We start from the raw sequence: 17987 nt of genomic DNA, 5'->3' as shown, positions 1-17987 counted from the left end.
CATGAAAAACATAATGTAATATAACATCTAGTGTATCGAATGATGTGAATAATTTTCTTGTAAAAAAATAAAGTTTTAATAAGATTGCTCACACATATACGGCACAATACAGCATCTAATGCGCTAGATATTGTATTACATTATGTTTTTCATGTTTTTATGATAAATAAAATCCTGTCTCATGTCTTGATGAGATCGATAATTCGGATGATTAATTTTATGTAATCATTTTTTATGTAATTATATTTAATTTTAAAAATAATAATAAAAAAATAGATAAATCAGTTTGTGAAACTATAATTCTTTGTATGATGATATACAAAATAACTTTACATTAACAATAAACAGATTCTTTAATCTTTTATTAATATATAAAAGAATTACGTTTCACTGTCGTGATTTGTCTGCGGTACTTCATTATCTGTGCATAACAGATCTCTTCTATTGTTTTAAATTTATATTTTTTTAACGATCTGTAAGATCTGTGTATTTTGCAACACGTATTATCGTTTCTTTTATATAACACGACACATTATTTGTAAATATTTCTGCGTGTACACGTACGTGCGTATATGCTTTTATTGTGTTGGTTGTGTAATTTTTGTATTTTTTTATCACGTGTTGTATTTCTTTTTTATTTCTATTTTTAAGTTTTTTTAATTTTATTTTTATATTTTTTTGTTTTGCATTATAATAAACAATCACTATATCGAGTCAGTGCTCTATAGATAGTTATTATGATAAGTGCGTGTATAGAAATAAAGTAAATAATGTAAGAATGGGAGATTTTCGCATAGGAAACGGCTATTCCGATTTCCAATGCAGAAGGATACAAGATGCAATACATAGATAGGCAATACAAGTATGTTTTTGTGCAATAATTGTCATTATTTTATTAATTTTTTGCCTTTTCTGCTCCCAAATTCAATACATATTATTTGTTAGTTTATTATTTCATAAAATAAAAATAAAAAAAACGACAGCAGGGAGATTCGAACTCGGGTCAGCGCCGTGACAAGGAGTCATCTTACTTGCACTGCTACGCGCTATTTTGAAGGAGCACTTTATCGAATTGATCATAACCAACACGCCTGACATAAAAAAATTTTTTTTTACCAAACATTCGGTATACCAATTGCTATGGCAGCTTGAAGTAAGCATGTAATCGTAATTTTCATAATGTGTTGTATTTTTGTTACAGGACATACAAAGTTGGATAACTTGTCTGCCAATACCCTTAAAAAATTAGGATTATGTGAAGATCATTTCGTTATTACATCATAACGAAGAACGTGAAAGTGCGACGAGTGAAAGAGAAAAGCAAAATCGTAAGCTCGTCGCGTGGCAGTCGCGTGGTCTGTCATTGATGAGACAAAAACAGAACGATGAATTATCGATTCTTATCCGACTGTCCATCTCTGAATAGTTCGAACATGAACCCATATCATAGACACAAACCATGTTTCGTTACCGAGCGTAATGGACATAGTTCACGTCCACTTTGTCAGACGGCGCGTCAAGCATCGAGAAATGTGCCCGTCGAGGCTGGTGGCCGCTCTCAGGTTTCTCTCTGAATCAGGAAAAAAACCTCGATGATCACTCTTATTATTTCTCTCTCACTCACTCTCTCTCTCTCTCTCTCTCTCTCTTGCGCTATTACGCATGCGCGAGATTTGTTCCTTTATCTTCCTTCTTATCATTGAGTGCAACTAAAACGAACAAACTGAGACTTAGATGACGTATGATACACATATGCTGCCGGAATGAGAGGAAGATAGATATGCCAGTTATTTTTCGAAATATTTTTTATCTGTTATTTCATAATTATTTATATTATTAAGTGTTCTGCTGTATCAAAATGTTATCACTAGGCTGTCTGGTCTGTTGTGGAATATCACTGGCTGTATTTATTTTAATTTTGGTACGTATCGAAATTTTCCTGTCTTATGTTTACATTTTTTTTGTCAAGGATTGTATTATTTTACATATAATTTAAGAAATAATTACGCAGTATTTTATAAAAAAAATCATATAAATAATTATACAATGTCTGTTTATAAAGATATAAATATTTTTTTTTAGATTTGCATAATAATATATATAACAAGTGAACAGTATCCCAAAATTTGGAGGGATGAACAAGAAAAATTCTTTTTGAGCCAAACAGAGATGAAAGAAGCATTCCCTTCGATACATGATCCCTGGACAGTGCAGCTTAGTGTCATTATACCTGCTTATAATGAAGAGCACAGATGTAAGATTTGATGAACATATATATATATGTATATATATGTTATATTTTATTTATGTATTATATTTGTATAATTTTTATTTGATAGTGCCAACAATGCTGGACGAATGTTTGGAATATTTGGAAAAGCGTGCAAAATCTACTTGTAAATTTACTTATGAAGTGATAGTAGTTAGTGATGGCAGCACAGATAAAACTGCAAATGTTGCTCAGTATTATGCGTCAAAATATAACACACTGAAAGTGTTAAATCTCGTTAAAAATAGAGGGAAAGGTGGTGCTGTAAGACTGGTTAGTACATTTGGTAAACTAAGCTAAATTTTATACATAAAATATGTTAAACTTTATGTTTCATCTCTTGTTTAAGTCTTTTTATCATGATACTTAATATGATAATTTTAATATAAAATTTAATGTTTTATTATTTGATTTAAGGGTATGCTGAGTGCAAGTGGCAGCGCTTTGTTATTTGCAGATGCAGATGGTGCCACCAAGTTCAGTGATCTACAAAAATTAGATGATAGTTTAAGGAAAGTTTTAGGATGTAAGTTATGTACAGTATTTTTAAAAAATTAAGATTCTCCTATTATTATCTACAGATTATATACAGGGTCGCCTCGAACGTACCAGTCAGACTTTAAGCTCTTATAGGAAATTTAATTCTGAACAAAAAATTTCCTATAAACATAGATCGTAAAATGTTTCCTTAAGAAGTTATCGCTCAAAAACCTCTGATGAAGGAAGAGCAAAAGGTGAAAAGAAAATGAAATGAAAAGAAAATGAAATAAAAAGAAAATGAAACTAAATAAATTTCTTGAAAAAAACGATAAAAAAAATAGCACGTAATAGTAGGAAATGAATAAAGACATTTTTCAAGAAATTTATTTAGTTTAATTTTCTTTTTATTTCATTTTCTTTTTACCTCTTGCTCTTCCTTCATCAGAGGTTTTTGAGCGATAACTTCTTAAGGAAGCATTTTTCGACCCATGTTTACAGGAAATTTTTTGTTCAGAATTAAATTTCCTATAAGAATTGTTCAGAATTAAATTTCCTCAAAGTCTGGCTGGAACGTTCGAGGCCACCCTGTATTTACATCTAGGAATAATAATTCTATTATTTTTTTTAGACAATTACAAATTTTACATTATTAATTTTGACAAATTTGTTTCAGTTGATTATACAAGCAATCCTGCAGATACAGCACTCTCGAATGTGATAATATGTGGATCAAGAGCGCATTTAGAAAAGGAAGAAACCGCAAAGCGATCTTACTTCCGACTGTTCCTTATGCACGGGTTCCATTTTTTAGTCTGGTTATTGTGCGTAAAAGACATTAGAGATACGCAGTGTGGATTTAAGCTTCTAACGAGAACATCAGCGAGAACGATATTTGAAGCGTTGCATGTCGAACGCTGGGCTTTTGACGTAGAAATGCTTTATATTGCACAGACTCTTAATATTCCTATAACTGAGATAGCGGTAAATTGGACTGAAATTGAAGGTTCCAAGATAATACCGTTTTGGAGTTGGTTACAAATGGGCATAGATTTATTTCTCATCTGGCTTAGATACAGTATTGGCGCATGGAAGATAAATAAGCCCAAGATGTAATTTTAACGTATGCAAAGTTTGTGGACGAATCTTTATTTCCATCAATCTTGTTTCATCTTTTTTGTAAAAATATATTTATATAATGAAAAATATTATATAGTATGGAATATTATATATAATGTGTGTTTTTATACAGTATGTATGTACCTTAAAAGATCCATAATGGCACAACAGATATATAAATATATTTCCTATAAATATAGATTAAAATGTCTAAAAATTGAATTATTAAAAAATTGTTAAATATATAGGAAGTCAGACTAATTAAATCTCAGGAAGAAATTTATAATTAGTTTAATATAAATTTATATTTAATAAGTTAGTTGATCAATTTAAATATTTATTCTGATTCTTATAAATTTACATTTAATAATTTTTATATTAATATTTTATAATATATTAATTTTTATATTTTTTCTTATAAATTTATATTTAATAATTGAATAAACTTCCAAACTTGCCATTTGATATCGAGAAAAGTTTATGTATTTTGAAAATGGCGCACTATTTAGTGACGCTAGTGTACGATTCCACTATTCGAAATTTTAACGTCACGATTAATCAACCGACCAATGACAGTCTTGTGCAATTTATAGCGTATCAGAGAAACTATACAGAGTGACGTGTTCGAATAACAACCACATCAGCCACATCTCAGAAAATTTCAGTGCAGGGTGCAGGCCGATTACGTTTAGGTCAACAATTGTCTGCGTAACGTCGCGCAAGTTATACTTTATTTGATCTTGCAAATTGATTTGACCGTTGCTGATTTTTCACGTGGAAAAAATGTCTTTCGTTTCGCCGATGCCTAGCCAGGAATTTCTCTGGAGCGTATTCCAAAGGTAATAATGCTTTGTAAATTAGTCACGAGATTAAACGTATCATTATTTTTTGAAAGAACCTTGAATGCTTCCTACCTCCAGTTTCTATTTTCTATTTTCTCATTCCATTTTCTCATGTTCATGTTCTGACATTATCATATATATTCATAAAATTATAGAATAAAGATTGAAATAATAAAAATAATAATAAAATAATAATAAAATAATAATAGAGATGTGATATTTAATTTTGGATAATTAAGGAGATGTTTTGGCTTAGGGTGGATAGAGACAGATCTGGTTCAATTACTGCAGACGAATTGCAGCAGGCTCTCTCAAATGGTACATGGACACCATTTAATCCAGAAACTGTTCGTCTAATGATTGGTAAGAAGTGTTTTCAAATGACCATGTAAATTTCTGATTTTTATGTAATTTTCTTGTAATTGCTTGTTGAAATTTTATAGATAAATTATCCTGCAATATTAAATAAATATCTAGTATCTATTGCTTATTGCTAGAAAAACTAGTATTTAATGCTAGATATTAATTTGCATGGTCTTTTGAAATTTCTATCATTTTGTTCTTTAATTTTGTTGGTACAGGTATGTTTGACACTGACAAAATCGATCCTACTACAGGTATGTTTGATAAAAACCAAACCGGTACTGTAAGCTTCGAGGAATTTGGAGCATTGTGGAAATATGTTACCGATTGGGAGAATTGTTTTCGATCATTCGATCGCGATAACAGCGGTAACATTGACCGCAACGAATTGAAGACTGCTCTCACAAACTTTGGGTACCGACTAACAGATCAAACAATTGACATGCTTATACGAAAGTATGATCGTGCAGGTCGTGGTACGATATACTTTGATGATTTCATACAATGCTGCATAGTATTATATGTAAGTATACATGCTTGTATAAAATATACATATAATGATCTATATTATTCCATTGGACATTAAGTTGCTTGTCTGCAATGCACATTTATTAATATAATGTATATCTATTAATTTTTATACGTAAAAACATATACAAGCATGATTGATTATAATCTATAAATTAAATATGCGTTTCAATGCATTATTAATTTGAAAGTATAGAATATTTTAATACTAATTTAGTATTAGTTATTATTGATTAAGTGGTTAACGTTGTTAATCTCGCATGTTTAATCGCATTTTAAAGATAATTACAAATTTTTCAAATTTACAAAATACGAAGATGAAATAGTAAGCATATTTTTTATTTTTAGACTTTGACATCCGCTTTCAGACGATTAGATACAGATCTGGATGGTGTTATAACAATCCACTACGAACAATTTTTGGGCATGGTATTTAATCTTAAGATATAAACATCATGTATCATTTCTTTTCATGCCTGTTTTGATAGTATGTTATTTAAAGCTTAAAGGTATACTACTATAAGATGCCAAATATATAAAGATAAAAATTTCACTCTGCTACATGTGAAAAACAATCAGAATCTCTGAAATTAAAATTTATTTGCACATTTATTTACACTCATTGTTAATCAAATTCGATCCTATTATTAAAAAGCCTTTATTATAAATTAAAATATACATAAATTTATATATTTAATATGTAAGACGTAAATTTATATGACATACATATATATCACCAAGTTTGTTATAATCGATCACACAAATTATTTACGCGTGCGTGTGCTATAGATATATACTGTACCTTCATGTGACATTCCTAGTTTTTTTTTTTTAATGATGCACTTATATTTTTTCTCTTCTAAGAAATTATACAAATACATTAAATAGCCAAAAATTTAATTTAATATTAATTTTGGAAATTCTGAAATTCTATGAAAATGTTATAATTGATATATGTCAAAATATTACTGGTTAATACTACAAATGTTTAAATGACATTAGAGTTTGAATGTATACAAACTCTACATATATGTACACTTTCTACTATAAATGTAAACTGTACATGTACGCTTCCCAGGCTTACCGTTACATATAAATTATAATAATTAATGCAAGTTTACATATATAAGTACATTTTAATAATTTTAAGCAACGATGAAATAATTAAAGAAACAAATCTTGTATTTTCTTAACATATTACAACATTACAATTGTTATATATTTATGCGTATTAATATTTAGTGCTATATACACTAGTTATAGTTATGTATTTTTCTATCTTATTATTATTATAATGAACACACTACAAAAGAAATATATTTCTTTTACTAAACAATCTTTGTATCTATTATCTTAAGTGAGAAATTGCGGTAAGGGAAATTGAAATATAAAATAAACTTTACCTACCAAAATAAAAATTAGAGATATAAAAAATGAATTAATGCAACATAGTTATTTAATTTCTTGATACTTTTATTTTAATAATAACTTTAATTTTATTTTTACACAATAGATCCTAATAATTATTTCTTTCCTTCAGATTTACAGCTCCTAGATTTTTGTTGGTGTATCGATGCATTTATATCTCTTTCACAATTGGAATATGCCATGCCTAATCCAAAGCCAGCACCAGCTATAATAGGCCATCTCCTTCCTGTACGAATTTGAAATAATTTATATATATATATATATTTTTTTTTTATTACATATTTCTTTATATATTTCACTATGAAATAAAGAAATCAATTGACATTGAGATAATGTACAGTTTCTTTAGATTTTCTTTACTTTATTGATGAGATCTAAATGTGATCAAATATATTATCTATTTATTAAATTGCTATAATACAACAAAATATTGCATATATCTTTATATTAAAATTTATAAAAGCAAATTGAAAGATAAACATTATAGAAAATATTCTGAAAAAATTGATACTATTTTTTAACAATATATATGTATGATTATAATTTATATATCATTAAAAATTTCTTTATAAATTTGTTTCATAGATTATTATAGATTATTATTATTATTATACTAAATTTTGAAAAACGGAGGATGTTAAATGTATCATAATACAACAGATTTGTTTACTTGTGATTACGTGTTTATAATTAAATTTCTTGCACTTTTTGTCTTTTCTTTCTTATTTCTACAAAACTTCTGAATATAATCCAATTCTTAACTTAAACAGTGCAAGAAATTCAACCACAAAGACTCGAACTTATTAATGATGATTTTGAGAAGACAGTTGTAATAATAACTATAGTTACATCATAAGAGCATTACAATCATACATATGAATAGAGTGGTCTTACTCTTGAAGAAAAACAGAGAAAACACTCCGCCAAGGGCTACACCACCGCCTGAAAAAATTCAGATTCGTGAGTAATAGCGTCGCCAAAAGTGTACCTGTCACCGCGGCTACTTTGGAAATGTTAGTTACCTAGTTTGAGGATCGCATCCGTAAAGCAACGGTCCCACTTTCGCCCAATCTCGTCCTCGGCCCACACGGCGCCGGCCATTTTCGTGCTAAAAGAGCCGTTTCTGTTACGTCACTCGCACGCCAGGCACTCACGTGCGTCTAATCTGTCATATCGATCCTCGCTCTTCGTCGCCTCTCCGTTTCCTTTATGCGCGCGATTGCATAACATGTATAAAAATGACAAATGACGATGGCAATTATATAAATATCGAAAATCAAGTTTTCTCTGTAAAACGAGAGGAGATCCTCATTCGAGTGGGTTTTACTTTTGTAAAGCGCGCTTGTTCCGACAAGTTCGCCAACGTCAGATTAATATTTATAGTGTGTTCGAAAATATGTTTGGTCGGTGTTGGAAAAAAAGATAAAGTTGGCAGTATTGAAAACTCCCAGTGCTGCGTTTCGTTTCTTCCACTGGGATCATTAGGGCCGGTATTCATAATCCGATCTTATATTTGAGATCGTCTTAAGTTCGAGCTTGAAATGCTACGCAGCTATTTGATTGGTTGAATGAGGCCTTAAGTCAATCTCAAAGCAGACTTAAGACGATCTTAAATATAAGATCGGACTATGAATACCGGCCTAGGACCGGTATTCATAGTCCGGTCTTACATTTAAGATCATCTTAAGAACTCATTCCACCAATCAATAGCTGCATTGTAGTTATTTGATTGGTGGAATGAGTTCTTAAGATGATCTTAAATATAAGACCGGATTATGAATACCGACCTAGGATTGTATTGTACCGTATGTATAATATATGAAAGTGTTGCAATTACACTATTTTTATTATGGAACAATATATTTTACTCGAAAACATCATTTTTGAATCTTCGAGTAGTTCTTCAGATAGTGATGATAATAATGAAGAATTACAAAATATTTTATTCGAAAATAGAGGTAATAACAATAGAGGTGAAAGAAAAATAGTACCAAAAATAACAGATTATTTGGAAAATGTTACCAGATATACAAATATTGAATTTAAATCACATTTTAGGTAAATTATGTCACTTTATTATAATTATAACATTATTAATATTATATATTAATTATGTATTAATATTATACTAATATTAATACATTATTAAAACACACGTTCGTATTAATAATAATATATGTGATGTTATTAAACATATTATTATAAAATATATTTAACTACTTATTTACCTCTTTTAATATCTCAAGTAGCAAATTTTGTTAATCCTAGTGATCCCAGTGGGAGAAACGAAACGCAGCACTGGGAGTTTTTAATACTGCCAACTTCTTTTTTCCCAACACCAACCAAACATATTTTCGAACGCACTATTAATAAAATTCAGTCGCACACGTTGCGCATGCGCGCAATTATCAGCGTAAAAGAACGCACTCATGTTCGTACACTGTAAAAAAAGTATGTAAAATTACACATATAATCAGTGTAACAATTACGCTATTTATAACGGAAATATATAAATTCATGTACTTTTACAAAAATTAGTTTTCTTACTCTTTATTGTGTAAATATTCGTTTATATTTGATGAGAAATTACAAGGTTAAAAGTGTAATTTTTGGATTTTATGTAAATGTACAATTTTTTGTAATATTTATATAACATTTAAAAATTACATTTAATAAACGAATATTTACACAATAAAGAGTAAAATAACTAATTTTTGTAAAAGTACATGAATATATTTTATTATATATTCTCCTATATATATAGTGTAATAATTACGCTATTTATAAGGAAAATATATATATATTTAATTATATATTTTCCTTATAAATAGCGTAATTGTTACACTAATTATGTATGTAATTTTAAATTATTTATACAATTTCACATATTAAATTTAATTTAATATGTGAAATTGTATAAATTAGTCCCGATCTACAATGCTAATTTAAGCTCTAAGGCCGGAATTCATAGTCCGATCTTATATTTAAGATTATCTTAAGCTCTCATTCCACCAATTAATAGTTGCATTGTAGCTATTTGATTGGTTGAACGAGTTCTTAAGATGATTTTAAATGTAAGACCGGACTATGAATACCGGCCTAAGCCTTAAGAAATTGACCAATCACGGCCGAGTATTCTCTTCATCCTCGACTGTGATTGGTCAATCTCTTAAGGCTTAAGAAATTGACTAATCACAGCCGAGTATTCTCTTCATCCTCGACTGTGATTGGTCAATCTCTTAGGCTTGATGCTTAAATAGCCTATTGTATACCCGGCCTAACCGGTCAGCTGCGCAACTGGCGGCAAACACTTTTACTGCGCACGCGCGCGAAAATCCCTCCGTCGACATCCCTGTCCTCTCCGGACGTCGTCGCGGTTGACAGGCCTGCCGGTGTCCGTAGCAACTTAACTCACTCATGTCCCGTCGAGCGCGAGGGGCAGGATCGCTGGCCCGTCGTCCCCGAGGAATTTGATCGCGGGTGAGGCGAGTTCACGGGAGTCTGTGCGGTGCGAGATCCGGGTTAACGCGAAGAACCTCGCCGCGTCCGCCATGTCTGCGAGTGAATAGAAGTGCGAAACGGGACAGGAACGAACGCAAGAAGGATCGAGGGGGCAGCCGCACGCTTGTCAGAGCTCGGCGTGCCGTCCGAGCAACGATATCTAGACAAAGAGAGGGAAGGAGAGAGACAAAGATAGCGGATATCGAGTCGTCGGGTGATCCCATCACGAGCAACGGCAGGGGAAAAAAAAGATACATATATAAGACACATATCCCTCTCGAGCCTAGGGAATCTCGGCGCCGCGCCGTTGCCTGTCCGCTAACGGGTGTCCGCGAATTATCTCCCGAGGAGGTGGAGAGATCCGATCGCGCGCGAGCCCTCGCTCGCCGCGTAGAACCCCGATTAATGGAGGCGCCGAGGATCCTGGGACGCGCCAGCAACGCCACCAGCAACACCAGCGTCACCAGCGACAACATCAACAACAACAACGCCGCGGGAGACGCGCCGCGCGGGTGGAATGCCGTGCAGGTGGAACGTCGTCCCGACGTCGTCCGAGCGTGAGCCGCGCGATCCCCCCGAGTCCGCCGTCGACTCCCGGCGACCGTCGCCGGGACTGCTATGGGCCCGTCCACGACGCCGTTCGACGCGCCAGGATTCCTGGAGTGACGCCGACGCCCCCCCCCCCCAGGTCGCCAGGTGCCAGAGGCGCGTCCTCGGGAGAGGACACGCCGCGCCCTCCCGCCGAGTCCTCCGGGGTGTGAACGCCGATAACGCCTCTTCTGGGAGAGCGCGAGGATCTCTCCAGCGAGAGAGAGGTTAGACCGGGAATTGATCGCCCCCCCCCTGCCCCCCTGATCCCCCCTCGTCCCTCCTGCTCCTCTACCCCCCCTCGGAAGTGGCATCGTCCGACGAACTCTGACAGTCAACCGGCAGCCCCCTCGGCACTCGACTCCCCCCCCTTCCCCTCCTTGCTCGCTCTCTCTCTCTCTCTCTCTCTCGCCCGCGCGTCCCTCTCCTTCCGCGCCCTAGCGTATACACCACCGCGCCCGCGCGTGCCCTTTTCCGCTTGCGGAAACTGCGACGAGTGTCGTGTTCGTGTTCGTGTCCGTGTCCGTGTCCGTGTCGTGTGTTCCAATTCTGTCGTGTCGCGTCGCGGGGCGCCCGCGGCTTCCCGGGGGCGCGCGAGATATGCCCTGACACCGGGGATCGATCCCCGTCGTCGCTGATATCACACCCGGAGAGGTAATATTGTTGTCGTCGTCGCGCGATTGTGCGACTGCGTGCCGATCGTGCACATCGGGATAGATCGCGGCTCCTGGACTCGGGCGGGGGAGAGGGATATTTATACCGCCCGTGAAATATATATCTCGCGCCCGCAACCGTGGATAACAACGGCCGTTACGAGATGCAGAAACGGGGCGACAACCGCGGGGATAAGGAGCTCGGGGCGCGCAACCCCGAGCGCGAGCAGGAGGTCGCGCTCAACACGAAGCGGACCTCGAGGGGAAGCGGGAACGCCACCCGGTCGAACGTCCACTCGTCCCGGCACAGCGTCACCTCGTCGTCCAACGTGCTCATGGTCGGCCCGAACTTCCGGGTCGGCAAGAAAATCGGCTGTGGAAACTTCGGGGAGCTTCGTCTCGGTGAGTCTGATCGCCTTCTTTCCTCTTCCTCCCCTCTTCTCTCCCCTTCTCTTCTTCGGTCCTCCTTCTCCTCCCCACGAATCGGTCATTTTAAGGAGGTTTTGTACCTATTTTTAAAATATTGAGAATTTAATGAAAACTGTACGGAATGTCCTTACATATGTTTAGAATCTTCGGTACAATTTTTCAATCGATTCACTAAAGCGTTCACGAGTTGTAAGGATTTTAATTTGCACCGAATTAACATGTGTTTTTGTGGGAAACGTATTAAATTTTTTCGTACGTATTTTTTAAACGTATTAAACCGTATTAATGTATTAAATTCTCAATATTTTGAAAATAGGTACAAAACATGCTTCAGAATGTTTTGCACCTACTTTAAAAATATTGAGAATTTAATGAAAATTGTACGGAATGTCCTTACGTGTGTTTAGAATCTTCGGTACAATTTTTCAATCGATTCACTAAAGCGTTGACGAGTTGTAAGGATTTTAATTTGCACCGAATTAACATGTATTCTTATGGGAAACGTATTAAATTTTTGCGTACGTATTTTTAAACATATTAAAACGTATTAATGTATTAAATTCTCAATATTTTGAAAATAGGTACAAAACATGCTTCAGGATGTTTTGTACCTACTTTCAAAATATTGAGAATTTAATGAAAATTGTATGGAATGTCCTTACGTGTGTTTAGAATCTTCGGTACAATTTTTCAATCGATTCACTAAAGCGTTCACGAGTTGTAAGGATTTTAATTTGCACCGAATTAACATGTGTTTTTATGGGAAACCACGTCGATTCAAATGACAAAAACACATGGAAATAATATTCAGAATTTGTTTAAAATTTGCGAAAGTTTAGATACAGAAAAAATATTTGATGAATTAATATTATACAAGTATTAACTGATTAAAAAGATATGAAATATAATTCAATGAAATTAGCCATGTATCTGTCACAAGGCGAAATTCTCTGCCAAAAGTTAATTATTTCAATTAACAAAATTCGGAATATTTCAGTAAAAACGTAATAAATATTAAAAAATACATCTCTGCACTGTAGCTAAGATCAAATTGTAATATTCCACGCAATTTCTCATACTCAAAATACATCAAAAGTGGATATATTCATCACTATTGATTTTCAGCTATTTTTTTCTGGGATTGTACAAAACATCCTTAAAAGAATTAAGGAAAAAAAAAGAAAGAATGTACGAGCTTCCTTATCACTCGAGGAACGATAATTAATAGTTTTCGTTCCATTATCGCTTCTATTCGCGATAGTCGAAACGCGGTATTTATTTTTTCTTTTTTTTCTTTTTTTACAGGTAGATAAACAGTGTTTTGCAATTCGCGACCTCGATTTTAACGAGCGAGCTCTCTGAATTTGGAGTCTATTTTTCTCCGGCAATAATTCGTAAGGACAAGAACGTTATCTGAATTAGCGATTGAAAAGAGAGAGAGAGAGATATATATACAAATAGATAAGTCACAAAAAGATATACAAATAGATAAGTCACAAATTATATTTTTTAATTAATCTCTGGAGAATTAATTTATTTTTCGACAGAATCTTCAATCTTTTTGTGATCATTATTGTGGAAAAAAAATTCATTCTAGATTTATCAAAGGGAACGTGTCGTTGTCGAATTAAGGTCGCGAATTATGAGACACTTTGTATGGCAAAAATTCATTTCGAGAGAATAATTTTGGAAATAAATTTCCCCTTGTAAAATGATCGATTCGATCAACCTTGCGATATATCATTATGCGATTCGCAATAATTACATCGCTTTGAACCTTCTTGGAACTTTTCCAGGGTCCATTTTTTTTAAATCTTTATTCTTTAAGTCAATTTCTCTTTTATCTTTTAAACCGCAGTAGGATCGATGCCGATCTATGATTATCATCGCGATATTAAATGGATGAGTGAAAATGACATTTGTTGTTCGAGAGACTATGCATCCTAGATTAGGTTTATCTATTATAAACACATATACATACATGAATAACAAGTTCGAATTAGAAATGTATAAAATGCAAAGGAAATGAATATTCTGAGAAGAGAGATTTCAAAGTAACAGAAGTGAAAATAATGTTTTATGTAATTTTTTTTATTTTTCATAAATTAAAAAGCGAGCGAAACTTCAATTTCGTTCAGTGTTTATGCTCACGCATCGAGAATCGTGAGTAATATTTACCGCGTTATTGCAATCTGTTCTCGTAATAACAGTGTGCGAAATTAGGAATTATCAGTCCCTCGCGAGATTCGCGCCGTTTCTCGGTGACTGATGACGCATGTTGAAAACAATGATTCTAACATCGGGAGAGGCTAATGCTCTCTCGATTATCGCGGCAATGGCATAATACAAAGTGATTTTGCATACTGACGCTGCTGTATGTAGGCCGGAAGTCTGCAAATATTGATGCTCCTCCTACAAAGCACCAACGTGTTCTCGTAATCAAACAGCAAACAGTATGAATTATGATGATAAAACCTATTGTACATATATTTCGTACATTTTTAAAACTGTCAGAATTATATATAAAAAATAAATATCTGATCGTTAATGATATATATACAGGGTGGCCCCGAACGTTCCAGCCAGACTTTGAGATCTTATTGGAAATTTAATTCTGAACAAAAAATTTCCTATAAACATGGGTCGAAAAATGCTTCCTTAAAAAGTTATCGCTCAAAAACCTCTGATGAAGGAAGAGCAAAAGGTGAAAAGAAAATGAAATGAAAAGAAAATGAAATAAAAAGAAAATGAAACTAATTTATTTAAATGAAATAAATTTTAATTTATTTAAATGAAATAAATTTTAATTTATTTAAATGAAATAAATTTCTTGAAAAAAACGATAAAAAAAATAGCACGTAATAGTAGGAAATGAATAAAGACATTTTTCAAGAAATTTATTTAGTTTAATTTTCTTTTTATTTCATTTTCTTTTTACCTCTTGCTCTTCCTTCATCAGAGGTTTTTGAGCGATAACTTCTTAAGGAAGCATTTTTCGATCCATGTTTATGGGAAATTTTTTGTTCAGAATTAAATTTCTTATAAGATCTCAAGTCTGGCTGAAACATTCGGGGCCTCCCTGTATATATATATTATATATTATATATATATATATATATATATATATATATATAAAATATATAATTAAAAATTATATCAATTAATCAAATAAATTAAGTAGATAGAATATATATTATAAATAAAAAATATATAATTAAAGATTAAATTATATCAAATATATAATATATGATATAACATCAACAAATGTGTAATATAACATTTAAAATATATTTAAATAAATTTATATATATACATGAGGATATTTAAAGATATTTTATATAGTTGAAAATTTATTTAAATATATTTTAAATGTTATAATTACACATTTGTTGATATTATATTATATATTATATATTTGATATAATTTAATTTTTAATTACATATTTTTTATTTATAATATATATTCTACTTAATGATTTGATTTTTATATCATCGTTCTTTAATTAATAAAGACAGGTGCACACAATTGAAAAAAAAAACTTAAATTTTATAAATGACATATATAATTTCTTATATAAAGAAATGTCTGCAGGATAATTTTTTATATTAAAATCAGCATCGAAATATGGTCATTTTTTTCGAAGCTGCCGAGAATAATTCACCGAAAAAAAACTGCTCTTCTTTAGTGTATTAAAATAATTAATTTTTCTTCGCTGACGTTCCTTAGAAATGCAATGTGTTTCTCAACAGAGAAATCTTTTACCGTGCTGACGAAACAGGCTGACACAGCGAAACGGCTTTGCAGCTTTGATGCGCTTAGAGGAACATCTTAGTAACGTTTCATCGCGCTATAACTTCCAGGCTACGCGATGAAACGGGAAAGCATTAAATTTCCTAACGTAATGACCGCCGTTGTTGCTGCAAAAGCGTTAGCGCGAAAAATCCTGCCATGTTTTGTTGACTTTACACGGTTTACACGAACGTCCTAAGGCGTTATTACCTATTCATTCATAATGATGACTTTGTTGTTAATCATAGCCACGCAAACAACGCGTTTACTGTCATCATCGCGATTTGCTGATTATATCGTTCGTGACAAACTGCTAGTTACTTTCACCGGCTATTAATGTATCAGAGTGTATTCTGAAGAGATTAAGAAATTTTTTATAACGTACGTAGTTTTGTGTCTAGTTCATAAGACAAGGATTAAGAAAAAATATAAAAATAAGAATTCTTAAAAAGTGTAATATGTAATTTGTACATGTGATCCAATGCTTTTGGAGTCATTGGATCTGACGATAGCATTGTTATTTTTTAAAGGAAAAATTAAATTCGTGGAAAAATTAAATTTTCATGGAAAAATTAAATTCGCTTTAAAAGGCTCGAAAAATGAACCCTTTTAATAATAATGATTAGTGACAATTTTTAAACTGTTTAATTATTTATATTGTAATTTATCCTTGTTCGTTAAAATATAATAAGTGATTAAGAAATTTTTTATAACGTACGTTTTGTGTCTAGTTCATAAGACACAAGGATGAAGAAAAAATATAAAAATAAGAATTTTAAAAAATGTAATATGTAAATTGTATATGTGATCCAATGCTTTCGGAGTCACTGGACCTGACGATAGCATTTTTATCTTTTAAAGTCATGGAAAAATTAAATTCGCTTTAAAAGGCTCGAAAAATGAATCCTTTTAATAATAATGATTAGTGACAATTTTTAAACTATTTAATTATTTATATTGTAGTTTATCCTTGTTCGTTAAAAAATAAAAAGAGAATTTTTTTAAAACGTTCGCAGTTTTGTGTCTAGTTCATAAGACACAAGGATTAAGAAAAAATATAAAAATAAGAATTCTTAAAAAGCGTAATATGTAAATTGTACATGTGATCCAATGCTTTTGGAGTCACTGGATCTGACGATAACATTTTTATCTTTTAAAGTCATGGAAAAATTAAATTCGCTTTAAAAGGCTCGAAAAATGAACCCTTTTAATAATAATGATTAGTGACAATTTTTAAACTACTTAAATAATTATTTAAATTGTTTAAATTATTTAAATTGTAATTTATCCTTGTTCGTTAAAAAATAAAAAGACGTCTCAAATTTAAACGTAGTATTATGGAATGTTAATGCATCGCATAATATATAGAGTGTATTTACGAATATGCTATCTCTGTCATAAACTCTTGCACAAGCGTGTAAGTATGTCTGTATCATCATCGTGCCAATGAGATAGACTACGAATAAGATAGACACGTTGCATCGTGGCCACTCCAATAGCACTGATAATACTTAAGAGAATTAAACGTCATGCACACAATATCAATTTTTATTTCTTTAAGATGAGCTTAAAGGAGACTTTCATTTTATACAAATTTTGCCCTCAATGGAATCTTTGCGATAGTGTGTAAATTTATTATTAATTTTTTTACTTTCTTAGAGTTACATAATGTGTAATAATCTGATTACAAAAATTAAAATTTTTTGCATAAAAATAAAAATTATTTTTTCTTTAATTTCTTTCTATTCGCTGTTTTAAGTTAGATTAGCATTTTTAAAGTATCTAATTTTGAAATATTTTAGTTATCAATAAAAAAGTTATAAGAAATTTAAGTAAGTATTTAAATAATTGAGACAAAATTGTCATTAATTATATTATTATTAAAAAAATATTTATTACGATCCTTTTCAAACGAATTTTTTAGAAATTGATTTATTTTAGCCGTAGTTTGATTTTCCCTATAGATTATTTATTTGGTGTAAAAGTAGAGAAGATAATTT

At 32.4% G+C, this 17987-nt stretch overlaps 4 protein-coding genes across 10 annotated transcripts in view; 3 read left to right on the top strand and 1 right to left on the bottom strand.

The window, feature by feature from the left end:
- Positions 1-1722: 1722 nt before the first annotated feature.
- LOC105255263 (dolichyl-phosphate beta-glucosyltransferase) lies at positions 1723-3953 on the top strand. Its single transcript, XM_011264436.3, has 5 exons — positions 1723-1921; positions 2083-2254; positions 2340-2542; positions 2687-2795; positions 3423-3953. The coding sequence occupies exons 1-5, from the start codon at positions 1859-1861 to the stop codon at positions 3860-3862; spliced, it is 987 nt and encodes a 328-aa protein (XP_011262738.1). The 5' UTR covers positions 1723-1858; the 3' UTR covers positions 3863-3953.
- Positions 3954-4458: 505 nt separating this feature from the next.
- Positions 4459-6459, top strand: LOC105255264 (programmed cell death protein 6). Of its 2 annotated transcripts, none has more exons than XM_011264437.3 (4): positions 4459-4704; positions 4964-5070; positions 5289-5593; positions 5947-6459. In XM_011264437.3, the coding sequence occupies exons 1-4, from the start codon at positions 4649-4651 to the stop codon at positions 6046-6048; spliced, it is 570 nt and encodes a 189-aa protein (XP_011262739.1). In that variant the 5' UTR covers positions 4459-4648; the 3' UTR covers positions 6049-6459. The 2 variants fall into 2 exon arrangements, with proteins under 2 accessions (XP_011262739.1, XP_011262740.1); XM_011264438.3 differs by having other exon boundaries at positions 4463-4704; positions 5325-5593; positions 5947-6281.
- Positions 6460-6631: 172 nt separating this feature from the next.
- LOC105255265 (MICOS complex subunit Mic10) lies at positions 6632-8256 on the bottom strand. The gene is made up of 3 exons (XM_011264439.3): positions 8049-8256; positions 7921-7968; positions 6632-7252 (listed from the first exon to the last, which is right to left on the bottom strand). Exons 1-3 carry the CDS (start codon positions 8125-8127, stop codon positions 7122-7124), a joined length of 258 nt encoding a protein of 85 aa, XP_011262741.1. The 5' UTR covers positions 8128-8256; the 3' UTR covers positions 6632-7121.
- A 2132-nt stretch (positions 8257-10388) lies between these two features.
- The window catches only part of LOC105251108 (casein kinase I), a 53983-nt gene continuing 46384 nt past the window's right edge, over positions 10389-17987 (top strand). For 3 of the 6 annotated variants that reach the window (XM_025413996.1, XM_025413997.1, XM_025413998.1), the window contains exon 1: positions 10390-12170. In XM_025413996.1, coding sequence (XP_025269781.1) covers positions 11933-12170 — 238 coding nt within the window. In that variant the 5' untranslated portion in view covers positions 10390-11932. Of the gene's footprint in view, positions 12171-17987 lie in introns of all 6 variants that reach the window. The other 3 variants (XM_025413995.1, XM_025414000.1, XM_025414004.1) reach the window with 2 other exon arrangements.

This window comes from Camponotus floridanus, unplaced genomic scaffold (genome assembly GCF_003227725.1).
Source record: "Camponotus floridanus strain SB8 unplaced genomic scaffold, Cflo_v7.5 scaffold11, whole genome shotgun sequence".
Classification (NCBI taxonomy): Eukaryota; Metazoa; Arthropoda; class Insecta; order Hymenoptera; family Formicidae; genus Camponotus; species Camponotus floridanus.
The sequence above is the reverse complement of the archived record's forward strand: the minus strand, read 5'-3'. Positions and strand labels throughout refer to the sequence as shown.